Raw genomic sequence first — 26,594 nt, forward strand, 5'->3', positions numbered from 1 at the left:
TCTAAGAAGGTCACAACTAGGTTGTTTATTATCTGATAACTGATACAAGATAAACATTATACATTCTTTTTAACACTGATGATACTTTGCTTTTATTTTCAATGTCAGTATGCAAAAGAGAACAATGCAAAAGAAATGTTTTGTGAAATCATGGATAGTACATAATTTGACTGTTTCATTAATATTAAACCCATTAAATTTAAGCACTCCTTGTTGCCCCGGTGATAACTCATTTAGCTACAACACAAAAAGGAAGAATACAAAAATAAAAAATAAAAAAAAGAAGAGGAGCACGAACATCAAGGTTGGCTGACAACAAATACTTTCAGGAATCACATGATCTTCTGATGTATCGACTTGTGTAGATGCATATATAAAAATACAGGATCCCTGTATATATGCACATACAGTAATAATGTAGATACTATAGTTATAAAGCCTGTTCTGGACTCACAGACAAAATGTAGAGAGCAGGATACACATACACACAAACATTTACCATTATCTCTCCATATAAACACGCATGAATCAACCAACAGGCAGAAGGCTCTCTGGCTTCAGAAGCTAAAAACTACACTCAACATTTAAAAAAAAAAAAAGGAAGAAGACATTCACATTTCTGAAACAAACTCCATGATCTCTCGGCTGATCAACCATCAGTCCTGTTAACTCTAGAGCCGGGATGATAGATCTGCTGCAGATGAGCTCTGTTTGTGCAGTTGCGTCCGACCGATCGCATCAGTCAGAAACCGTTTGCTTTCATTGATTACTTCAGTCTGTTGGTCCTTGCCCTCGCTCTGCACGCTCACTCACCGACTTGCAGTGTTTCTGCCAGTTTTATTCATCCATGAGTGAACATGTGGGAGGGAGGCGGAGAAATGGGACTGTAGCTGTTCATGTCTGTTTAGTGTGCAGATGTCCTGTAAGTCCATGCATTTACCTGTGAGGGCGCCGCAGGCTGCCTGCCGATCTTCACGGCGAGGACGGGGCTTTGCTACTGCTGTAATGAACCTGGTATCTGTTGACCGCCTGTCCTTTCAGCTCGGTGGACAGGCAGGTGGTCTTGCAGGGTATGAAGTCCTCCTCCTCCTCGCCCATTANCTGGAGCAGATGATGGACCAGGAAGACGGCGTCAGGAACCGCTCAGGCAAGTCCTGGAAGAGGAACCACAGCCTGTCCATGCGACGCCCCCAGCTGTCCTCCTCACAGTAAGTAACCACCGACTGACGCATGCGGGACACTTTCAGGTCCCACATACTGGTCGCATATATTTGGAAGTGTGAACAACCACGGCAAAAAAATCTGATTTGACAAAACAATCGGAATTGGGTCACTTGAGGCTGCAGTGTGAACGTAGCCTAAGTGGTTTATACGTGTTGAGGAAGAAATAATGTATATGAAGTAACCTGAAATAAACCGTTATGTAAATATTAGTTCAGTAACAGCAAAAAGATTAACATAAAAGATGTGAATAATAAATAAGTGTATCTGATTTTCTGTTTTTCTTTAGCTCAAAGAAGGACACAAAGGTGCTGATTGAAGATACGGATGACGAGGCCTTCAGCTGAGTGCGCTCCAACATCTAAAACACATACACACACACACACCATGCTATACTTATAAGGACCCGCCTTTCTTTTCCTCCTTCATAGTGTAACGTGTTGGTTTAAACATCAGCGTAATCGCTTCAATGAATAAGAAAGCTCCTCACCTTAACAGAAATTACCTCATCTTCATAATCTCTGTGTCTAGAGTTGGTCCTTAAAAGTATAGAAAACACAAAGTACAATCCAGAGACACACAAACACGAAGAGAAACCCGCTAAAGCACAAGCAACTCGTTCATCTCGGTGCTGTTGAGGAGAGAGCCGACGCCACATTCACACTGATGTCAAAGAAACCTTCTTCACTTAACCTGCAGAAAGCAGACCACACTGCCTGGGATGATTCACTGCTTTTATCGACAATGACTTCTTTACTATATGTTTGGGGCTTTTGTTTGCTTTTCTTTTTTTACGTTGAGATGTTTTGGGGTTTTGTTGAGTTTCTCTTCAGGACGCGCTGCAGACGACTGTTCACACGCCTTTCTAACACCTCCAGGATCAACAGGGAGAAGACGAAGCCAATAAAAGACTAAACCCAGGAATCTAAGGAAGGACTGAACACCATATCTAACAAATCAACTGGTTTCAACTTGTTGATTTTTTTTTATACTCCTTTTGTTGTGTGTTGTTGTTTTTTTTTCTTTAGCTGTAGTGAACGATCGCAACCCTTGAAGCACTTGCAGGAAAAGTGCGTTTACAACATAAAACGTGAAAAAGGTTCCTTGAGAAATATGAAAGATGTTTCGATTCAAACACTTAACTTTGACGTTTCTTTGTTATATACGTGTATTACTACTATAGATGTTTATACTAATCGACTGTTGATGTTTTTTTAATAGCGTTAAATGTGCCACGTCTTTTCTTAGAAACACAAAGCCCTGAGGTACTCCCCGACTTAATTAGAGGATTTTAAATCTCTGATGTTATCTTAAAGTGCTCTTTTACACTGACTTCAGCTAAGGTGCATGGTCGCAATTAACACTGGTTACCAAAGTTTTCTTCCTTATGAATGTGATTCAAATGAGGATAAATCTGTTCATCATGTCTGCCTGATCGAGTCGAACGATACCAGAGCCGGAGTTTCGTTTACCTGCTGCAATCTGCTTCATTTTGTAGTCAGCCTGTGGCTTGTTGGAAACACGAGTGGACATTTAATCCTACAAAAAGGTCTTTATATAGGTTCATCTCGGTGAATTAGAATATCACAAGAAAGTTTATTTAGTTCAGTAATTCACAACATTAACCTGATGTAGATTCAAACTCTGTTTGGTCCACAGCAAACAGAAGAGTGGACCAGCCAATCTCCAGTATTTACCACAAATACTTAGCTGGGTCTCTTTTCACATGAGTTACTGCATCAGTGCGGCGTGGCACGGAGGAGATCAGCCTGTGGTTCTGCTGAGGTCTTCAGGAAGTTGAATTAAGAGCCTCCAACTTGTTTGTATTGTCTTTGGTATCTCGTCTTCCACTAGATAATAAATAGCTTCTCCATTAGGTTCGGTTTTGCTGGCCAGTCGTGGTTAGTCATGACTGGCCAGCTCATTGATGAGCTTAGGCTCATCAACGTAGCTTAAGCTCATCAATGAGCAGAAGCTCATCAATGTAGCTTAAGCTCATCAATGAGCAGAAGCTCATCAATGTAGCATATGCTCATCAATGAGCATAAGCTCGTCAATGTAGGTATTGATATCTTAGATACCTTTGGCACTGTGGAAATTAAATCAGCATCTCGAGAAAGATTGAAACATGATTTGATCTAAAGTTTTCTGGTAAATGGTTGAGTTCTGTGCAGCTCCACTTGGTTTTATTTGAACTTTGAACAGCAGTCCTTTATTTTTCTCTTTATTCAAGTTAAGATGATTTCGATGTCTCTTGTTCAGGAGTGTTCAGAGTTAGCCAGTGTCCTTCTGTGTGTGGTGTTAATTACACAGTCATACTTTTTCTTTCCACTCAACTTTCCATTAATGTACTTGTGTATGGCTGTTCTTCCCCACAACATTAACTTTACATCTACCAACTGTTGGTTAAGCCACAATCATCAGTTAACAGAAATAAATGCTTGAAAAGTTTCCCAGTGTGTCATAAATAAACGAGTTTCACTGATGTTCTAATTTACCGAGACGGGCATTAAGGGCGACGCTAACCAGCTAAAAACAGAAACAAAATAATTTTCATGCGCTGTGGTTTACTGTCCAGAGATGAATACGTTGTATAATTTTAGGACTGAAGTCTTTGTAACAGTTTAAATTAGAGCTTCTTGCTGAATTGGTTTCTGTTTGCAAACAGAAACATTACTGGAAATGTTTGTGCGTGCTTTGATTTCTGTGCTCACAGCACCAGGGTGCTGATGGAAACCAGGATTTCTCTCTGCTGCCAGATTAGTCCTTATGTTGACTTTTGAATAAATTCAGAGGCTAATCTGGCTTTTTTATTTTTTTTTTTATTTCTGTGAATGAAATATTTGCCGATTGTCAGACTTCAATTATTCTGCGCTTCATTTATGTTTTTGATCTTCAGTGTGGCCTCGCCTGTTTGACTTCAGGTGTTGTGGTTTCTTCAGATAAATATGCTGATGTCTGCTCTTATTTCTCCGCTGGCTTTGCTCACACACGTTTCCAGAACCTCTAAGCGAGTTCCTTCTTCTAGTAACGAGCCCTGGCTGTTCTAGAAAACACGACGCGTCTTTTTGTTGCTTGCACTCCCTTCCGATCTTAATGTGAACTGGAAAGTTTAAAGGGTGGAAAACCTCTCTGTCCACATTGATACTCTGTACAGACACCAGACATTCGCACACACGCTGACACCTCACATTGTCTCTCTCGTCAGTTTTGTATAAAGGTTTTGTCGTCTTGCCTGCATGCTGCTCTTGTTTTTACTTTGTACAGAGCTCTTAATTTATTCAACATAGTGTTTATATTAGTAATATTTGCACACACCGACAATGATGAATTTTTATTTGTAGCCATTTGTGCTCCTGGACAAGCAGTATTTTTTAGGCAAAGAGGAGCTTTTTGTTGATTGTGTGCAATCCTGCACTCTTATTTTGTTTTTCCTCTACCTGTGTAAAGCTGTTGAAACGTGTTTGTAAGAAGAAGAACCGATGTTTCGCTGTGTCTTGTTGATGGTTTCTTTAAATTTAAAAGCCTCACGGCGGGGGGCGGGTGACGGGGGCAGATTCCTGAGGCTGTTATGCTGTTTGTACATTTGTGAAAGTGCATGAAAACATTTGTGACATCTGTTGTTGGTGACTGTCCTGCAGACAGAAGCACTTTGACACATTTCAGTTCAGCCCAGGAACAGACGGTGGTCCAAGCAGAAGTCGGTAAACTGATCCCAGATCAGTTTAGATGACCTGTGTCTGTTCATAGATGCTGAAAACAGGGTTGTTTTGTACAGTTTCGTGTTTGATGAGATGATGGTGAAAAACCCTGACATCCCGTTTTCTGATTTTGTTTTTCTTTTTTTCTTACCCACCGCTTGCTGAAACCTTCATGGTGTAAAAGTGCTTAAATGTGTGCACCCCTCACTCCCCGATTGATGTCGTTTGTACCCTTTCTCTGAACTATTTGAACGTGCTAGTACCCGTAGTTTGGTAGATGGATGTTCTGCTTTGATAACTTTTAAGAAAAACAAGAAACTAAATGTGATTTTAAGAGAAAATGTCTGAACATTTCTCCCAGAGTCGCTTTTACAGAGTAGTTTGTACATGTTGAGTGTTTACCAATGTTCTATGATGGTTTTTCTCATGGTCTTTGTATTTCTGTAAACACTTTGGTGATCCTGTCATATCTGGGTTTTATAAACCATGATTATTTTTAAAACTCACTCTGCCTCGTGACCCTTCTTTCGCCTTCTGTTTTTAGTCTCCATCGGATGAGAAGCTCTGCCTAGGGACATTTTCAGCTTCAGCGGTGCGTCGCTTCAGCGGTGCGTCGCTTCAGCTCTGACCGACCTTTTGCCTGATTCACAGGTACTTTAGAGTGTGTTGGTTTCCTCTTTGTAGCCGGCTGTTTGTTTTTAAGGTCTGTGTGGTATGTCTCAGTCCAGTTCAAAGCCAGTTCTTCAGCATTCCTCCTCTTTTAAGCTGACTGGTTGGCAGGATTTACAGATTGGTGACGTTTTTTCCTTCATTCCTTGCGTTTATAGAAGTTAGTCACCCCTTATTGCCTGAAAACGGCTTTTTGGTGGAGAGAAGACGGAGCCCAATTGATGTTAGAGTTTGTTTTGCCCCCAATATTAAAAATACCCACTCATATTCCAGTAGATTTAATAAATGCATCTAAAGTCAAGATTTACTGCAAATTAAGTTTGACAAAATTACTTTTTCTAAGCTAAACATAAAATGCCACTTTTAAAGTTGCAACCTGAGGTTTAATAAAAGGATGTTTGCATATTTCTTAAAACCGTCACTATGTTGTGACATAAAATTAGATAATTTGCGGAAAAAAAAAAAAAAAAAACCTTGTTCAATTTGCCTCCTGCCAGTGCTACCAAAGACAACCAATCAGAGCCAGGAGGAAGGGCTTAGCATCCCCTTCATGACCAGTATCTTTAGTTCTTATTGCCTCCTTCCTTTCATGACCCACTACAAATTATTCCTGGTCAGATAGCAGCTTCTGGCAGAAATCCTGAGGCAGCAAAGCCATTCTCCTCTGTTTAATTAATAACACTGATGTTTTTTTTTTTAAATGACAATAAAATCAGGCAATTAGGATGTAATTTGAAACCTTGGTGGTTTTTAGATCAGTTTCCCGTTTGAAGGTCCGAGCTTCAGGTTCCTCACAGACATCTGGACATTTCTCCCAGAATTTCCTTGTGCTTCTGTGAAACCAGTTTTCCATCAACATGCTTTGCTTCATTTGTGCCAGAGGAAGCAAAGCAGCTCCAGAATACGTTCCAGACATTATTCACTACTGAAGCAGCAATATTCTGCTTCAAACAAATGAAAAACATGAAGATGAATGCAAGAGCAACAGACATGAGAAATGATCCCATGTTCAGCCCGTTACATCTGTCCTGCTTCAGAAATTATTTTTAACAGCCATGTTACAGTCTGGTCATCTAAAATAATTATTCTACTGCCTTTGAAAAAGTCCTGCAGACTTTAGAGATTATCCGGTTTTAATCAGCTCCTCATAATTAATCTTCAGGATCATGACAAAACCTGTCATGATCAGTTTCTATTTAAAGTCGGAGCCCAAGTCCTACAACTCTGCATCACACTCAACACTTTGTTTTGCATTAATCCTGCTAAAAATGTTCTCCGTCACCCTTCATTCAATATCTTAATAATAATAAGTGTCTAAATTTAGAAATGCAACACTAAAATTTACCATTTTAAAGTAACTTTTCTGCATAACCGAAGGTAAAATCATTAACTGGACTTTAAATCTGTTGGGTTTGGATGACGTACAGTGAAGTTAATAATGTACTTTATGATGCGTTTGAGTGCAGCTGCGGTATCTCGTGTTACTCCTGCAGCTTCTTCGTGGCATTCAAGCTGATGAATATCTGGAGCAACAAACAACCCGTCAGTCCAAGTCTAAGAAGGTCACAACTAGGTTGTTTATTATCTGATAACTGATACAAGATAAACATTATACATTCTTTTTAACACTGATGATACTTTGCTTTTATTTTCAATGTCAGTATGCAAAAGAGAACAATGCAAAAGAAATGTTTTGTGAAATCATGGATAGTACATAATTTGACTGTTTCATTAATATTAAACCCATTAAATTTAAGCACTCCTTGTTGCCCCGGTGATAACTCATTTAGCTACAACACAAAAAGGAAGAATACAAAAATAAAAAATAAAAAAAAGAAGAGGAGCACGAACATCAAGGTTGGCTGACAACAAATACTTTCAGGAATCACATGATCTTCTGATGTATCGACTTGTGTAGATGCATATATAAAAATACAGGATCCCTGTATATATGCACATACAGTAATAATGTAGATACTATAGTTATAAAGCCTGTTCTGGACTCACAGACAAAATGTAGAGAGCAGGATACACATACACACAAACATTTACCATTATCTCTCCATATAAACACGCATGAATCAACCAACAGGCAGAAGGCTCTCTGGCTTCAGAAGCTAAAAACTACACTCAACATTTAAAAAAAAAAAAAGGAAGAAGACATTCACATTTCTGAAACAAACTCCATGATCTCTCGGCTGATCAACCATCAGTCCTGTTAACTCTAGAGCCGGGATGATAGATCTGCTGCAGATGAGCTCTGTTTGTGCAGTTGCGTCCGACCGATCGCATCAGTCAGAAACCGTTTGCTTTCATTGATTACTTCAGTCTGTTGGTCCTCGCCCTCGCTCTGCACGCTCACTCACCGACTTGCAGTGTTTCTGCCAGTTTTATTCATCCATGAGTGACCATGTGGGAGGGAGGCGGAGAAATGGGACTGTAGCTGTTCATGTCTGTTTAGTGTGCAGATGTCCTGTAAGTCCATGCATTTACCTGTGAGGGCGCCGCAGGCTGCCTGCCGATCTTCACGGCGAGGACGGGGCTTTGCTACTGCTGTAATGAACCTGGTATCTGTTGACCGCCTGTCCTTTCAGCTCGGTGGACAGGCAGGTGGTCTTGCAGGGTATGAAGTCCTCCTCCTCCTCGCCCATTAGCCAGTTCTGCACCGAGCGCTCGGCCGAGGCCGGGACGTGACTGGCCAGCCAGCTTTGGTGCCACTTGTCGAAGCGTTCGTGTTGGCACGCTGCGACTTGGTGCTGTGACTGTAGGAGAGCGGGAAGACGGTCAGCGTCCTTCACAGTGTTCAGGTCAAACCTCCACAGCTTCTGCTCATTTTTTAAAGGGGCAGTATTGTGTGTTTTACAGCATAATCAAGTAGCAGTGTTGCCTTCAGTTGTTAAAAAAAAAACAACACGCCACATATATCAAATATGATGTGGAAGAAATTGGACTTCATCATATAAAGCCTTAAAATTGAGTCTCTGTTTCTTTAAAAACTCCTGCTCTTTCTGAAACTCCGCCTTCAGGAAGTCGTCACAACATCCCTCCTCCATTAGCCTTTAACAACCTTCTTACCAGGGATGTTTTTGATGAGGGAATGACATTAGATGATAAAGGTAAAAAAAAAAGTTTATCAAGGAACATCTTTAAGGTTTCTAAATAAGAGATCTTCCAAAATCACCAAGAAGACGAACGAGGGAGGGAGGGAGAGAGGGAAGGATGGACGGACAGACGAGTTGATAAAAGGACAGAAATATGAAGATATATAGGCCTGATGCAATGGGGAGTTTTCCATTAAATAATTGTTTGAATATATGTAGTTACATTAAACAAATGACAGCAAGTTATTTATGTCGCTTAAATCATTTCAGGCCTAGTTTTGCTTAAACTCTTGGGCCAATCATATAATAACCAACTAATGTAAGCAGGAAGTACTTCAGCAGAATGGAAAAACCAACAGTTGAATCTCAAATGAAGTATTTTGACAACTTAAAGACATCTTCTAGCAAAGTGGGTGGGACCTTTCAGGAGAACCAATTTGTGCAGCTGAGTCAGGTCAAAGTGTCTTCAGCATGTCTGTGCAATTTAGACGTCTCTGGTATGTGAGGTGAGGAGCAGCACCTACCTTCCTGGCCTTTACCAGCGCGCCGCGGCGGTACATGTAGTCCTCGGAGTTCATGACAAACACCATCTTGTGAGTGTTGAGTTTGAACCGACACTCCAGACTGCCGGCATTTTCCACGGCCAGCTGCCGGTGCCACTCTCTCCTGCAGCGCATCGCCTCCACCTGCCGCACCTGCCAGCGCCGGAAACGCCGCAGGTTCCTTTCCAACAAAACACATTGATGAAGACTTAAAAAAAAAAAAAGTGTTGGTTTGTATAATGCTCATTGTTCACACAACTGTTCAATCACTCAAACTTTCACAGTGTTGCATTAGTTACATTTTATTTTCAGTTTCTTCATCTAAATCAGACTCTTAAATCCAAATACACGAAACGGAGAGTTTCGATGCTTCCCAGCCAAATTGTAAGATAAAAACCTGTCGATTCCTGGTAGCGATGTATAAAGTAAGACATTTTTAAAGAGAATCCTGATGTAGACTTTATAGTCAGATGTAGCAGACATTTTGGCTAAAAAAAATGTTGAACTGCTTTAATCCCCAGAAAAGTATGAGGAACAACCCATGAAATTTGTTAAACAAACCATCTACTGGTAACCATTCAACAAACCAGAAGGGAAATGCTCTTCAGTGGCATAAACACATCTTGTTCTCTTCTGGAGCTCCTACCTGGGCAGGAACACAGGTTTGAAGAAGTAACCTTCTGCCTGAGAGCACAAACTGGACTCTGTCCCCACAAACTGCTCCATGTAGCTCGACAGGCACTGATGGAAACAAGAGTCATGTTTAATCATTAACTTCAGACGGATTGTTCTTCTGTGTGTAAACATGTTTATCCATTAGCATGGCTACCTGAACATCTAACGGATCATCAGCCTGAGCTTCCTCGGTGTCCAGCAGCTCGAGGGTCATCGTCACCTGACCTTTATTTTGGATAAACATGACCTGAGAAAAACAAAACATTATCAATCTGAGCAAGAAGACGATTCAAAAAGTGCTTCAACTTTAACATTTAAATTCTCCTTTTTGTAAGGACCTCATCCATCCCAGTTTCCCTGCTGGATGATGTGTTTTTTTTATTTGTGCACAGCAGCATTACTCCTGCAGAGGTTGTTCGGCCGCTGTGACGGTAACAACCTCTGAGCTGAAATGCTGTTCACTAATTCTGTGCTGCAGACATGAGTTAATGTTAACAGGGTTACAACTCTTCTATAACACTGCATACTGTTCAAGGGCTCATTTTTTATTATTGTATATTTATTATTTAAAAGCTCATAGTCGATTTATGGCAGGTAGATGGGAGGAAAACAAACAGAAAAAAGAAGAAAGAAACGAATGGAGGGAAGAAAAAAAACAGAAAATTATAACATTTATTATTTTTAGCATTAAAATAATAAATGCAACTGGTAATAAAATTATTCAAGCCCAGGGTTCACAGCATCAATTTTGATTAATTAATAAAATTGCAATACATTAAGAATGTTAACGCAGTTAATCGCATATTATATTTGGTTCACTTATAAATCCAATAGAAGCAAAAACGGCAAACAAGGCAACAGGATTATTTTTTGCTGAAATCATCACGGTTGACGTCACAGAAGCACGGCGTTTATGGAGGTGATAATGGATGCCGCCGTCTATGGATCAATTTTAAAGTTATTCAGAGCTGGCAGTATTGTCCCCAAATCATAACAGCACAAAGGAAACTAATAAAAAGAAAGCACAAACAACAGTGCTGGCCTTTTGCGCAGCACTGAGATTCAGTAGAGAATGTTTGTTTGGATGTGCGGTCAGACCAGGAGTGGCGGGATCGCGATGTGATGGGCTTCACTGACACAGACTTCTTTCATCAATTCATAATTATAATTTTCAGCCACTGTTTATGTCCTGATTTGCTGCTTCTGGCTTTTTCTGAGGCAGAATGATGACGCATGTCTCACATCAATGATGTAAAACTCATAAAAAAGGCGACATGACCGCTCAGACTGCAGATGCTTTTAAAACTACCAGATACATATCGGAAAGAACAAGTGGCACAAATTAGGTTTTTCAGGGAGTGAAGAGATCGGCGTTGGGCCTGGAAAAAGACAGATATCTGTCACATCTATGCACAAAAAGTTGGCTTTGCGTCACACAGTGCGTTTGTGTGTGATTTAGACTCGGTTGGAAAACACAGCAAACAGGTAAGGGATGAAACTGTGGAGAGGCTATGTGGGGCAACACAACAAACATGGAGAGGAAGATGGTCTAAGACGAACTTTTTTGTCAAAACCGACACTGAACAGACCATGTTTAAAGTAAAACAAAAGGTGGCAGAATCATGATGTGGGGATGCTTTTCATCAGCAAAGACAGGGAAGTGACCAAAGTTGACGCAAGAGCCATTGGAGATGAATAGAGTTCAATACTGAAAGAAAAGTCGATAAAAACTAAGGATCTGAGACAGGGGTGGACATTCATCTCCCAGTTGGACGTCGATTACCTAAGAGGTTCAGTCAGAGGCAAAGTCAACAACAAAAAAAAAACCAAAAAAAAAAACCTAATGTTTTCCCAGCAGCCTCAGAGGGATACACAAAACGGCTTTATTTACACTGAAAATATATTGCAGAAAAGCATACTCCTTTTCTGAATTCAGTTTGTTGCAGTATTTGTGGGTATTTGAGTGAAGAAGGCCTGTTAATGTAAACTTTTAATCTGCTTTAGTTTCACTCGGGGTTATCCAGCTCTACCTGCGGCAGCACTGTGCTCACCTTGAAGCAGTTCTCTTCAGCCATGATCCTCTCAGCCTTCCACTGGTAGCTCGTCTCCCAAGCTGCTCTGACGCACTGGGACGACAGGTTCCCGCCTGCCGCCCCTCTCTTCCTCTCAGCCAGATAAAGGTCCACCACCTGCAGACACACTTCATCGCTCACCAGGTGCTGCAGCTGAGGGCAGAGGAGAATGGGTTACAGAACATCTGCTTCAAAGCGGAACAAGACCAAGCTAAAAGACAGAGGCGAAGAAGCGTAATCACCTGCCGGATGATGTTGTGGATGACCTTGTCGATGGTGAAGCCGATGTAGGCGTGGATGGTGAACATCTCTCTCAGCGTGTCTTCATACTGTGTGGAGTCCAAGTTGCCGTCCAGGAGACTGCGCACCATGTCCAGGAAGGCTGGATAGTACTCTTCTAACTCCACCTCACCTGCGGACAAAGAGGCGATGTTACGGGTTTTCACACCGTTTCGTTAAAGAGCAGCTTAGTCATTTCCCTCCAGGTAGAAGTCGGCGTGTATCTGAAACCCAGAGCTGTGTGTGTTCTGCAGGGTTGACATTTACAGATATGCAAATCTATTCTGGGGCGGTTTTAAAACAGATCTTCAGATTTAACTGGGTATTTTTTTCCTATTACAGGAACTACACTTTATTTTAAAGCACCATTTCATGAAGAGCTCTAACTTTTGTCCTATCAAAAACCTTAAAAGGCAATTTCTTCTAGTACTAGTATTTAGTTGTCCAGTTTGCCTGAAGTAGGAAGCAAGCAGATGGAGGTTTTCCTAATCGCTAAACAGTCAGAGTTGGTGCTTCGAGTTAGAGGCAGCAGGAAGTTGAAAGGGTTGGACAACTAATTAAATTAAGCAAGAAAAATGTTTTGCTGGAAAGAGTTTAACTTTAAATTATCTTTCCTGTCCACCATCATTAGTGAATATTAATGGACAGGACGCGAGGTTTAAGCATTGCATGTTCCCAGAGTAACAGAGCACCAGTGGTTAGCTCTGTTGTAATAAATGTTAAGCTATACATTCAGATTTATCAACCCTTTGACTTATCTGATCCAGTTCCAAACATCCAGAAACTATCTCAGTTCTCTATAATCCAGCAACAATTTTCACCTCCTGGTCTGCTAGCAGCTCATCACTTGCTTTTCTCAAAATATTGCAGCAGGGTGAACGTGAGTAAGCAAATCGCCCGTCATGGCTGCCTGACAGTCAACGCAGCCCCACCTGTATATTTGACCTCAATTAATTTAGGGAGAAGAGTCGATCTATAAAAGGCGACTACTAGATGCATTGATCAACTAATACTGCAACAAATGAGCAATTCTGAAACTTGTATGATTAACAGATTATTTTAACTGAAATCTGACTTTCACTTTCTGAACACAAACAAGCCAAGTAATAGAACAGGTGTGAAGCGCCAGCTAACCACTTTCTCTCAGCTTCCACACACATTTTAAGATCAGGGATGCACAAATAGATAGATTTGAGCAGATATTAGTATTCGATAATATTGATTTTATGGCCAATCAAAAAATATCACTTGTATGCAATATTTCACTAACAATTTGATACCTTGGGAAAAAAGGACCAAACCACTGATCCTACATCACCGTCACTTGACCAAGATCCTCTTCCTCCAGAAACAAATGGGAACCATATTAACAGTGAGATAAATATTGCTGTTAATATTAGCCCTGTTTATTTATCGTACCAAGACAGATATGTTAAAAAAATCACTGGGTGATGTCGATGTTATTTATGCATCTCTATGTAGGATCCATGATTTTTCAGGCATAAACTCCCACTCTTTAGTCTTTTTAACCCATTTTCAAAGCACAATCAGAAAGGTTCAATTAGGTCTTTTTGTTTTCCAGAAACTTGCATATTTATATTTTTAATAGCAGAAAAAGATACTTAATCTGGTACAAGGGATAGGGAATAAAAATCTTTCATCCTTTCAGACCTGGAAATGACTTAAATTAAATCCCAATCATTTCCAGACTGCATCGTCTGCCATCATATGATCACATGCACAGCAGGAAATCTGATTCAAACCTACCTTTAGACTCAGAGATTATTAGATTCACATTTTCTTTACATCACATGTGGCTAATGTTGTTTAGATGAAGGCTTTTATAAGAATAAATTGAAGCAACTAATCAAGTTTGAGTCCTGTAAATCGGCTGGTCCCTGATTACAGCTCTTTAAAAAGCCTGACCGGACGATTCCGATTTTACCCAATACCATTTTGTTGGTCTGACATGTTGCTAAATATAGCAAGAAAGTTTCTAAGTTGGTAACAGTGTGGTGACTATTGTTAACTGCGAATGTGCAGACATGACCTGGTGGGCGGGGCTAACAGTCAAGCCTCTCTCATAGAGGAGCAGAAAAGGACACTATGATTTTTAGACCTTTGCTCAGGTAGATAACATCAGTGGATAAGATCAGCTTCACATGTAAGTATCAGCCGATCATTAATCTCCCAAAACTAAAGAAATCAGTGCTGATAAGTCAGCAAAGAGGAGTCCTAACCTCCTCTTTGCACTGACAAATACTTACTGGGCTGTTTGAGGCGGAGCTCCATGGCCAGGTCGCACGCCTTCTCCCTCCTCCCCTCCGCCATCAGCAGCCTCTCCCGGCTCTGTTCCGCTCGGTGCTCCAGCAGCTGCCGTTCAGCTTGCCGGTAAACCCGCAGCAGCCGCGAACACAGAGTCTGGTGCAGCCGCAAAAAGAAATACCAGTTGTTGTTTACAAAGAAGAGGTTATAGACGCCATCCAGCTCCTTCTGGTGTTCTGCTTCTGGGTCGCGGAGGTCCACTTTTTCTCCCACGGCGCTGGAGCTCGCCTCCATGGGAGTAGAGCCAGGGGTGGAGGAAGTCGTCACTGCAGGTTGGTTCGTGCTACTGGATGTGCTGGAGGGCTCAGTGTCCGTAGGCTGAGATGGGCTGCAGCGCCTCCTCCTGGACTCACCGTTGAGTTGCTGCTGCAGTTGGGACTGGTTCTGGTTCTGGTTCTGAGCTGGCTGTAATGGAGGCTGACTTCCTGTGGCTGTTGCTGTTGCTGCTGCTGCTGCTGATCCCCCTGACGCACTGTTCAGATGGCCACTTCCTCCTCCAGCTGCTGCCGTTGGTACAGAGGCTCCGCCCCCTCTTTCTGCCCCGTCCTCAGGCTCCGCCTCCTCATCGGTCCATTCTTCTGTATCACTGAGCTCACCGCGGCGAGAGAAGAAGAGGTCGGGAACAAAGTGCTGGATGATGCGCTTGATGTGGTCCTTGTCATCCTTGTGGATGGTGGGCTGCCGTTTCACATGATAGATGATGAGGGAGGAGGCATCTTCCAGAATCTGCTTGTCCTCATATGTGAACATCATGTGAGGCTCGCTGGAGGACATCGAGCCCGAACCGTTACGGCTCTGATGACCAACGCCTCCTTCTTCTGTGCTCTGCTCCTGACGCTGGAATGAAGGAAAAACAGTTCAATAAAGAGATAGTGAGGAAGATAATAAAGGTGCACTGCAAAATCACAAATAAGTACACTTGAAACAAGGCAAAACTAACTTACAAGTGACCTTTCAGGACGACATAGAAGCTTGTTTTATGTCAATAATTACTTAATGCTGATTTAAAAGAAAGCAAACAAGTCCCAGTTCCACTGTCAGATTATTTCCCTTCCAACAAGACATTATTCCCAAGTGAAATAATCTGCCAGTAGAATGACTACGTTATTAGTATTAAGATATTGACTTAAAACAAGCTCCTTTATCTTGCTGAAAATGTACTTGTATGTTAGTTTTAGCTTATATCAAGTGTACAAACACATTTGCACAAGAAACTAAAAATACTTTGTAACACTTTGTGTTTTTGCAGTGTTTATAACAGGTTTCATAACAATGATGAAATTGTGAAAATAAAACAGCCCAGTTTTGCCTTTTTCATTAAGTTGCTCTAACCGTCAAGAAGTCCAGTTACATGGCTGTGAAGTTTCATACCTCAAATCATCACCTACATTCAAGAGCCATGGTTTTAATTGAAGACATGTGTCATGATAATTCCCTAAATGATGATTTTTCATCTTATGTGTAACAAAAAACTAGTGGGAAAGCTCAACTTTAAAATAAACAAATGCAAACAGAACAAGTCTGTTGGATGTTTCTTTAAACGTTTATCAAGACCTCAGAGGTTTTACCTCATCATAGATGCTTTCAATCTCATTGAGGAGACTTTTTGACCGCAGGGCCTTCATGTCATTCTGCTTGAAGTTCACTCCTTGATGGTCCAGGGACTTCAGGTAGGCTTTCTCATACTGCTCTCTCCAAATCTTGTTGAAACCCTGCTGGGCCTCTCTCCACTCCTCCTCCTTGGCTTTCAATCTGAATGGTGAAAAACATAACAGTGATGCATTGTATGAAACACAGTAATAAATATTAAGTGTGCAACCAGATATTAAAGCATTTGGAAAATTCTTGCTATGGGCTTTCAGTTCTCCATACAAGAATGCAGAACAAATGCAGAGATGTTTTGAGCTAAGACTGATACTTAGGGCACTTAGGCCAAACAAAAAACCAGACAATAGAGACTAAAGTCTGCCGTCTAGTCTGATACCGAAGCAGTTATTTAATTTTGCATCTGGTCATTTTTCTTTGTAGTTGATTGTTTTAATGTATTACAAGAGAAAAACTATTTTAAAAATTATGCAAATTTTCTTTTTTTTGCCCCCCAATAAAAAATAATTAAGTCCAAACCACGCTCTATAGGTTACAGGATCTCAGCCACTTAAGAAACACATCAGGTGTTGCTTAAAATCAGTTGCAGTCCTTTCAACAGGCCTATTAAAATGCACAGTGTTATAGTCAGATAGTATCCTACCAAATATTTCATAGAGCAGTCCTTTGTGATGGAGATATTGCAAAGATCTACTTGGCACCGACATAAAAATATTACAAATCAGCACTTAAGTTGATTCAAGCTCTCACAGCATGTAGCACAAACATCCCAAACCGTAAAACTGAGAGTTTGAGATGTTCATTAGCGTAGATAACAATCCTACAATGTAAGCAACAATGCATGTTGATGTAGAGGATGTTGAACTTTTAGAAAAGATTAGTAAAAAAAAACAACTTGAAGTTAGAATATAAAAAGACAAACCTCTTAAGCACCACAGGCACAGCGGTGGCGGGACTCTTCTTCAGTCCCTCAATGATCTCAGGGGCCTTGTCGCCATAGATACGATACACAGCACGGCGCTGGATGACCTCAGAGGTGCCACCCAGGCAGTCATCTAATCTGAATCTTTCCTGGTCCTCTGGTGACAGGCGAGACAGCTTCTTCTGTACGCTCTCCAACACCCTGATGGTGGCCAAATTCGTCTCCAGCACAACGTCCAACTACAAGTGTGACAAAATGTGACAGACGGAGCATTTAGATGAGACACAGTCACATGTTTCGCAACCATGGAGTTTAATAATGAGATCTTTTAAAAGACCTAACCTGCAAATAGATAAAAAATCATATGCTTTATTAAAAAAAACATTTTACAATAAATATTATGGTCACCTCAAATCTTTCATCCTCACAGCGATGCAGTTGCTCTTCATACGGAGTCTTCTTTGAGCTAACAAAGGTCGAATCCTCCGACCAGGAGGGGAATGAAACCCAGGTGTCATTTAGGACCTTAAAATGCACAGATAGAAAAGATTATTAATCTGCAATCAAAGATTTGCACTTGCAAACAATATTTAATCCGAATTTACAATATTTTATGTGAGAAAAAGACGGGGGGAGAAAGTCTTCAAAACAAAACAGAATAAAACTATGACTTCTGATTGTACCTCTTTGCAAAGAGCAGTGCGCCCACTGCATTTTGGCTGCTGATAGGTCTTGGGCAATGCTCTGTAGCTCGAACCCAGGCGTTTACAAGAGGCATAATCCACTTCTCTTCCACCTCCTCCTTCCATGTAACGATCAGCGAGCCCCGACACAGCATGAGAGAGCTCTTTGTCCCCCAGAAATGACTTGAACTGAGAGTACAGCTCAGGAAACTTCCTGCAAGATGTCACGTATGGAGAGAAGTCCAGATGAACGACTGAAAACATTCTAAATATGACAGGATTTTAATTATCCAATGATAGTCGTAACAGTCCTCTAAATTAAATTTATGCTAATTTACAAAAGTATGAATATTACAGTGTGAAAATTAATTTATAGATATAATTATGTTTAGTTCTAAGTTGCACCTGTTGTAAAAATGGGCTACATTTTTAAAATTACATCAACACTTGAATAGTGGGCATCTTTCTTATCTTCCAATTTTATTTATCCATATTTTTAGCCACTCACCCCAGGAATGGAGTCACTAGCTGTAGCAGCTCTGCCCCAGAAACCACTTCTTGGTTGAACAAGGCAATGCATCGCAGGAAGTTCTCATACACCTCCTGGCTTTTAAACAGGCGACGAACCTGAACAAATGGGGATATGACAAAAACAATTTAAAGAATTAATACATAAATAAAAACAAAAAAAAAAACAAAACCGATCAACCACATAAGAAGAAAAACCAAAGCAAAATCTAACAAAAACTCATGAAATCTGGTACCTTACCTTATCAAAAAAGGAGAATTCTCTTAAGACACCATGTTTCCCGACAGAAGCAAAAGACTGATCTTTGGCGCAGGGATACTTCATCTTTTTCTGAGTAAAAATAAGACAACTGAACTTTAATGTGTCCTACTGCTTTTTGTTCAACTCGTCTCAGTTACATCTGTAAACTCTGTATAAAACAGGAGATTTTGTAAATATATTCTCCCAAACTTGTTGTCAGAATAAAAAACTGCACACAAATATTAGGAAAGAATATTAGAGCTACAGGTTCAGTGTTGCTATTCTTTGTAAAACAAAACATTTTTCAAACGTTCACAGATTAAAAAAGCAATTAATCTGTGAATCGCCAGGAAAACTTCATCAGCACAGAAAATTTACCTTGAGCAGTGGGGACATATGCATCAGCAACGGTCTGGGCCTCTTCTTGTTCTGTTTGGTTATTGGGTCTTCTTCCTCTGACTTTTTCACCTGCTCTTTCCCTCCTGTCAGGGAACTCCCTGTGAACTACATGAGAGGGAGCAGAAACAAAAACCAGGAGCTCAATCATAACTCTTCAATATTAGTACAAGTGCAAAAGAAGACAACATTATACAAGAAATGTAAAAGATCAAAAAGTAGTGGATTCTGCCAGTTTCAGGAAGTTAAACACTTTTTAAAGAGCTTTTTAAAACAATTATGATCTAAATTTAAAGATCAAAAATAACTTAACTTTCTTCACAGCCTAACTCCATTAGGAAATAATGTTGATGACTTATTGGTCTTTTTTGCCTTTGGCAGCTTTGTTGCATACAGGAAGTTTAACAGTTATTAACCAAAGCTTTTAGGCAACAACTACAAGCTGTTTTTAAAGTGGACATTGTTAAATATTCACTCTTGAAGGTGTGTAGTAAAAGCAAACAAGAAGCCAAATTCATCAAAAATTTTCTTTGAAGTGTTGGAGGAAGGGCTGAATGTTGGGGCATGGATGTTTGCAGTCCTGCATGAATCTTTATATATTTGTAACTAATTAACTAATCAATTCCTTAGCCTGAACTACAAAACACAGAATAAGAACAAATTTTAATTTAAAAAGAGAAAAATGAATGAAAAACGGCAAAACAAATTTAAGTTAAAACTACCAACATTTTTAGATTATTTGAAAAGAACTATGATATGCTGGAAAGACAAGTGAAAATTATCAAAAAATATTAAGCTACCATCTGCTTCAACAGTGGATTAGTATTTATCTGTGTCCATTTTTGCTAGACCTACCAGTGATCGCTTGGCATCAGGCAGGAACTGTCCAAACTCAGCAAGTAGGTCCTCTTGTCCCTTGAAGAGACTGGCAACTTTGGAAAACACCTCATCTTCGGTCATCCCGCTGCTGCCTCGGCCGCCTCGACTCTCCTTCACCTCCAGCTGCTCCTTCTGTGGTGTTTTGGAGGATTAGAACCAGAGGAAAGTTTAACACTTTAGTCCGGCTACATATCACAGTTACTACTTGCGTAGCTGTAATTGTGCTTCAGAGATGCGTTTTCTGGAATGCGTTATGTTTGGCTCCATTTTAAAAATTAACACAAAGTAATGGAGAACATAATTCATTCCTGAAATACCAGAGCAACAGTAGTCAGGTCTTAAAACAACCAGTAAGTGCTGAAATCTGTGAGGTGGAAGAGGACAGGATAATAAATACAGCCACTCAGTAACCACAACATGTCTTAATATTTGGTACCTGATATGTATGAAGGATTTCTAGGAAGGCTCTATAAATCTCAGGGTGGTCCAGGAAACGGTTTTTAATCTTGTTTACATAGCTAATGGCACTGTCGAACTCTACGGGGCTTGTCTCTGAAGCAGGGGGGGAGATAGACGAGGTGGTGGCCTGACTGTGGCCCTCTTTGCTCGTCAGGGGAAGAGAAAGTTTGCTGGGAGGCTCTGAGGGTCCTGCTGAGGTTGAAGATTGGTTGTCTGATGAGGCCGCCTTGGTGTCACTGGTCTGGGCTGGTCCTGCTTCTGAATGAGCAGCAGGGACACTCCCTGAGGTGGCAGCCACTGCAGGAGTGGTCAGACTCTTCGCCGGCTGTCCGGGAGACACCTGCAGGAAAGATTAATAGAAATTAATCATCACCTTCAGTTGTTATAAAAATGCTGTATGTATCAAACATGACTTAAAAGAAATTTGACGTTGGAATTTAATGTCTTTAAATTAGGCCTCTGTGTCCTTAAGAGGTTAACGCTCTTTCCGACATTCAGCACATCAACATTCCTCCATTAAAAACTTTCATCAGAGCGCTGGACTAAGAAGTAGCTCAATAAGCGCAGCAGATGCTCAGTTCCACAAAGTGTTTACTAATTGCTGCTGCTAGTTTGAAGGAGCTGAGTGGGAGAGGTGCTTTGTAAGATCGAGGAAGAGCTGCACATGGAAGGTGGTGCTTCGTTCCCTCAAGCGTTTTACAAACCTGAGTTTGTATCATTGCAACTAGAGATTCAAGTATGTCTCAAACATGCATTAAAGAATCAGAGCAACACTCCAGGTATGTTTTAGTCAATTTCACATTAATACTGTTAAAATGAACAGCAGTAACAATGTTTCTCATATGTTTTAATTGGGGTTTGGTTTATGTCAGATTCATTATTTTATGCTTTGAAATGAAAATGCAGCCTATTTAGGAGTCTGAGAAAAGGAAGCACAATCATAGCTACAGCACACAGAAATATAAAACAATAATTAGGTAAGCAACTATGTAATGGTGGGCATTTATTGTATCATTCATCATTTTTTGTGATAAATTTCTTATAAGAATTCCAATTTGTTGTCACAATTGTTGGTTATTTTCTGCACAAAGGGAACATTCAGCACCACCCTCTGACAGCCAGTAGGGATGAAACTGAACTATCTGAAATTAATAGCTTTTCATGCATTAATTGTTTGCCAAACGTTGAATATGGGAGTCACGTATAACACATTTAGGAACATGTGACTTTTACAGAGCTTGCTCGTGCCTAACAGGTAGGAAGAGGTGGCACTTCAGTCCTGTAATCTATTTAATCCCCTAAATAGGAAAGTTTCATGGTACATTTTAATGCAAGTTCTACTTAAGCCCACCCAAATCCTTCCAAAAATGTAAAAGTTCTCTGGGCTTAAACATTAAGGACCTTTTAACAGAGGAGTACTGATCCAAAACTACAGTCATACAATGTCTTTGGGGTTTTAGGAGATAAAGGATGTCTTACCTGTGTAGTGAATGGTGACTGAAGGAAAGCCATCCCATTCTTGGGGATCTCTATCCGGTAGCCTGGTGGCAGGAAGGCATTAAAGCCCAAAACGAGGTCTGGGTGCCCATGAAATAGTTGTGACACTCTGTTTATAACCCCCGGTGTGTCGATGCTATTTAAGAAATAAGACAAACATGATAATGTAGCTGACAATAATAACCAGCTTCTCCTAAACATGAAAACAAATGGAGTCTAAAAAGTATAGTTTAAAATAAAATATAGTTTAAAACAATCATGATAAATTATCTATGTTAAAATTAACTGGTACATAATTAGAGTAGGGTCCTTTCTAAAAAAAACATTGATTATCTCTGAAGCAAGCAGGTGATTCTTGGGTGTTAACATTCAAACAAAGTAGCTAAGCAAAGTAAGCAATCATCTAACGGCTCCATCAATATGCCAAAGAAACAGTATTTTTACATGAACGTTCCTCACAACTACAGATTTTGAATTTTATGCAACATTAGGATGATCGTTAAAGCTGTCAGTAAACCAGAGTTCTCGCAGTCACTGCTTATCGTACAATATTACAAGATACTGCTAAAGAAAACTGAAGTTACTGAGGATTCATCTTTGATACAATAACTGAATTTGATGGAAACTTTAAAAAAAGGGACTGAAGGCTTGTCAGGCAAGTAACCTGTATGTAAATTGTAATGTGTAAATATTACTAGCTTGCAGCTGGTAACAATAATTTAAGTTCATAACAGGAAAGTACAGAAGCGCCAAAGCACTTACTGATCACCTTTAGTCAAGGTCAGGTGACAAAAAGTTACAGACTCAAAGAGTCGGTATAAGACATTTTGAGTTATGTCTAATTCACACAGCATGATTTTTATGCCAATTCATATCCTGATTTTCTGCTCCCAGCAATCTTAAGGACACCCCGATTATTGTAATGACTCATAAGACGATCTCAACAGATATTCCTGCAGTGTGTGGTGTGCAAGAGTGATCTGGTCTGCTCTGAAAGACATCAGGACTGCTCTGATCTAAAAATCGGGAAAATTTAACATGTTGGATTGTCTTAGCCTGATTGGGGTGTGACAGGGAGTCAATCAGAAAGAAAGGTGATGGAAATATGGAGGGGAAACTAAAGTACAGAAGATTAAAACCCTGCCATAGCACACTAGTAGACATCATGGATGTCTTTTTCAGTTTATTAAACATTGCTTCTTCCATATTTGCTTTCTCTGAACTCGCATTTGGTCTTGAGACGTTTTGCGAGATTTCCCATAATAAATCTGAATGTTGGTGAGTGAAATCGATTCACGTATGGTGTGTTGCTCCTGCCAGGTGGCTCAACACCATCCACTTTGCAACCAAATCTGTTAGACCCAAGATTTTTTGTCGTGTGTGGGGTCTCTTAAAATCTTGCCATGTAAACCAGACATTAGTGTTTAGTTTTTGATTTCACTGAAGATTCCTTAAAGCTCATGACACTGAAAGCTTAAAATACACAAGTTTAGTCTATTTGGATGCATCATCAGTGGTACCTCTGTGACTTGAATTCTTTCATGATGTCCAAAAACTTGTTATATATGCCAGGGTCATTCGCAAAGCGAATTTTAACTTGGTCCAGATATGACAAGGCATCTTCAACCTAAATACAGAAGAAACAGGCAGAAGGGGGAAAACACAATTAGTCTCAAACAGATGTGTAAATTATAGTCACAATATATAAATGTGTGCTACTGGTGAAATGAATGTGACAGATGTTATAGACAATTGGCACAGAACTAAAAAAAAACTTTAAAAAAAAAAAACTGTACAAAACTTTTTCAGATTAAATTTCAAAAACCTTATCTTTTATTAAATGAACCAACTACAACCATAAAAAGATTGTGAGAATGCTTTAATTCCAGTGGGTTCAAATGAAGTCAGTTTCTTTAGATGTGTTCACTGCTGCTGATCTAAAAGCGTTCTGCTAGAATCCTGATCAACACAAAGAAAATGGAGCACAGTAAGCACAGCACTTTAAGGATTGATATCAAAAATCCAGAGAAAGAAGTCAGATATGCCCCTTTGAGATCCCTCAGGTCATCCAGGACTCGTTTACTCAGCATTCCCAGGTTTAAAACTAACAAAGGGAGACAGCATTTACAGTTTACATTTTCCTCACCTCTGAAACCACCTCGCTGTAAACCTGAGACGTCCAGGATGCGTGGACTCCACTACAGATGCACCAATCAGTCTTTTTCTGGCTTATAAAGATAGTTTCTGGGGGGGGTTTTTTCTTGCATACCAACACTTATTTTAGCCAATTATGATTTTTGTTTTCCTCTAAGAAATGCAACAAGAGAAGAATGTATTGTAGGTCTTTTGACAGTTGGATTTTTGATCCAATATCAAATAGAGTAAAAAAAAAAAATCAAGACCAATCTCTAATATCCATCTGATTTTTTTGTTTTGTTCATTTTTTGCCTTTTGTGCATTTTCTCAACCATTATTTAGTACTAATCATGTTAATTTAAAATAAACTTTCCTTTTTTTAAAATTCTATTGCACTTTGAATTCTATTGTGTGCAAATGGTGCAGAATAGCTTAATAATTATAGAATGGTCTCAGCAGTGTTTTAATAATACTTTTCAGATGAACCAAAACATGCAAATATTTTTATCCGTTATGGTGTTAAAGGCAATAAAAGGTCCACTATTTAGCCAAAAGTCCTGCACAAGTTGCTGGTAAATTAAAGTTATAATTGAATACAATAACCCAACCACCAACTTTACTACTCTACTAATGTTTTTTTCAAAATAAACTACTTTCACAGATAAAAGAAACCTCTCTCACTGACAGTTTAGAGGCATTTATTTATTTTGACATAAAAGTTAGAGTCAGATAATTATCCCTTTTGGTGACCAACAAATCAAATACTGAAAAAAAAAACTCTTTCCAACTGACTGAAAACTTTAAAACTTTACTTCCAGCATTTTAAAAACACATTACTTTTAAAATTCTTCTTAGATATCTGAAAATGGTTAGACATGGTTTAATGTAGAAATGAAGATAACCTTCTAATTCCTGTTTGCTACTGAAATAAAATACCTCAACCATCTGGTACAGCATTTGTTTCTTGTTTTTTTCTTTTTGTGTGGTTGTACTTAAAATGATTATCAGTTTCTGTTATCATATCTTTGATTTATAATGCGTGCATCTATAGTTTGTTACAATAGGTTTTGTAAACTAATCACTCACATGGCCATGCATTTACTTAATCCAAGTAAAATCAAGGCTAAAAATACTGTAAATTTCTTGTAAAGACAATAGTTGCAAACTGGCGTACTAAGGCTTTGTTTTAAATATGCATTTTTATTGCTTTATTTGTCATATGTAATGGCTTAACTCCAGCAGCAATGTAATCCTTATTTTTTGTAATGCACTCAGAATAACCTTGTGCATAGTTAGTATGTTAGAAAGCTGCAAACCAACCTAATATGTTAAATAAAGGCATTTTTTGTTTTTAAAAAAAAAGGATTCAACGTTGATCAACCTAAACTACCTCGAAATAAAAAGCAAAGCTTTGTATCCAACAGTCTAGAGAGGGTTATTGCGGCTAATGTTAGCCATAATAAGTCCCCTAACACTAACTACACCCACCCGCATACACATTTACACAATACGTTCAGTCCCCTCTGGTTCCTGGCCAACTGTATTGTGTCGGCAGGAGCAAACCGATTTAATAAAACACCGCAGCCACAAAGACATGTGAAAACGAAGCTGCTAATCAACCGAAGTAGCCTTTTCTTGGCTGGCCTGGCTTACGTCCTCCACTTTGTTCGAGCTGGCTGAAAAAAATCCAACAAGAAGGAACTTCCCACAACCGAGCTCAGACTAAATGTTTGCTCACAGCAGCTGCCGCTGATGGCGTAAATACTGAAAAATAAATAAAAAAGTAAAACAAACTGAGTCCCCCGAGTGTGAGTTACGCATTTGTTGAAAAACAGCTTCCACGTCTAAACCTACATGTCAGTCTTGTGCTAGTCAGCGATGAATTACTTTTATTATTAGCCCAGTAAGCTAACTACCGTTAGCCAACCGTTCCTTTCACTACTCTCGACGGTAAACCCAGAGCAACAAAATGGTTGAGACACCGACACTTTTCTCTCATCTTGTCCGTTGTCCTCTTACCTTGAGCTTCTGGAAGTGCTGCTGCTGCACTTGCTTTTGTGTTATCACGTAAGGCTTGTCTTGAATTTGGTTTATTTGCTTGGCGGTGCTGTGCGCCTGAATCTTCGCCATTATATCCCCGGCGTAGGGAGGCTTGAGAGCCGCTACCACAACTTGAGAGGGAAGCTTCGGCGTTACCTCCAGTTGTTGGCTAGGCGACAAACCGTCTTCTCGGTCGGGAAGCCAGCCTGCCAGCGAGCAAACCCTACTTTGCCTAGCTGGACAGTCTCGACGAGCAGAGAGGGGGGAAAAGCAGGCAAAAAAAGAGACTGGAAACCCAGCAGAGTGGAGAGTGATGACAGACAAGCTACTACTCGCTGCGACTTTGACTGAACATCACGGTCGAATTAAGCAAACGAAAGCACGAAGGGTCGGTCTGTAAGCTCGGAGACAATGGTTGTCGTTTTACGTATTTAAAATAACTATCGCCTGTCTCTTTAAATTCGGCGGCAGCGGTCTATCTTGGCGTCCGGAAGCCAGAGTAGGAGTGAAAAATAAGAAGAAAAAAAACGGAGTGAAAAATTGAAGTGCGCAGCCGCAGCGATGGGAGGAGCCGAGTTCACAAGAATCAGATTGCTCCACTCCCCCTTCACTGCTACAAAAGA

The 26,594-nt window shown here is 40.0% G+C and overlaps 2 protein-coding genes across 4 annotated transcripts in view; one reads left to right on the forward strand and one right to left on the reverse strand.

The window, feature by feature from the left end:
• The window catches only part of LOC103138494 (xenotropic and polytropic retrovirus receptor 1 homolog), a 71,246-nt gene extending 65,818 nt beyond the window's left edge, over positions 1-5,428 (forward strand). Inside the window, exons 15-16 of the mRNA XM_007552697.2 lie at positions 1,111-1,208; positions 1,511-5,428. Of these exons, the coding sequence (XP_007552759.1) occupies positions 1,111-1,208; positions 1,511-1,568 (156 nt within the window). The 3' untranslated portion in view covers positions 1,569-5,428. The remainder of the gene's footprint in view (positions 1-1,110; positions 1,209-1,510) is intronic.
• On the reverse strand, positions 1-26,522 carry LOC103138493 (paired amphipathic helix protein Sin3b). Of its 3 annotated transcripts, none has more exons than XM_016671807.1 (20): positions 25,951-26,522; positions 23,316-23,422; positions 21,778-21,931; positions 20,276-20,638; positions 19,816-19,971; positions 18,943-19,068; positions 18,565-18,654; positions 18,304-18,422; positions 17,796-18,009; positions 17,521-17,637; positions 17,113-17,351; positions 16,154-16,337; positions 14,528-15,422; positions 12,224-12,393; positions 11,961-12,134; positions 10,064-10,156; positions 9,881-9,975; positions 9,217-9,415; positions 8,245-8,353; positions 1-1,100 (listed from the first exon to the last, which is right to left on the reverse strand). In XM_016671807.1, the coding sequence occupies exons 1-20, from the start codon at positions 26,059-26,061 to the stop codon at positions 973-975; spliced, it is 3,843 nt and encodes a 1,280-aa protein (XP_016527293.1). In that variant the 5' UTR covers positions 26,062-26,522; the 3' UTR covers positions 1-972. The 3 variants fall into 3 exon arrangements, with proteins under 3 accessions (XP_016527293.1, XP_007552757.1, XP_007552756.1); XM_007552695.2 differs by having other exon boundaries at positions 1-1,089; positions 8,234-8,353; XM_007552694.2 differs by lacking the exon at positions 1-1,100 and having other exon boundaries at positions 7,145-8,353.
• Between the last annotated feature and the right edge of the window lie 72 nt (positions 26,523-26,594).

Source organism: Poecilia formosa, unplaced genomic scaffold (assembly GCF_000485575.1).
Source record: "Poecilia formosa unplaced genomic scaffold, Poecilia_formosa-5.1.2 Scaffold52, whole genome shotgun sequence".
NCBI classification, from domain to species: domain Eukaryota; kingdom Metazoa; phylum Chordata; class Actinopteri; order Cyprinodontiformes; family Poeciliidae; genus Poecilia; species Poecilia formosa.

What these genes read in the sequence shown, in the direction of transcription:
- LOC103138493 (XM_016671807.1), bottom strand. Translation starts at nt 26,061, where the DNA reads ATGGCGAAGATTCAGGCGCACAGCACCGCCAAGCAAATAAACCAAATT. An exon ending in GCACTGCTCTTTGCAAAGAG is followed by an intron (nt 17,638 to 17,795) that starts GTACAATCAGAA and finishes GTGCATTTTAAG; the next exon opens with GTCCTAAATGACACCTGGGT. An exon ending in CTGAAGAGAACTGCTTCAAG is followed by an intron (nt 10,157 to 11,960) that starts GTGAGCACAGTG and finishes TGTTTTTCTCAG; the next exon opens with GTCATGTTTATCCAAAATAA.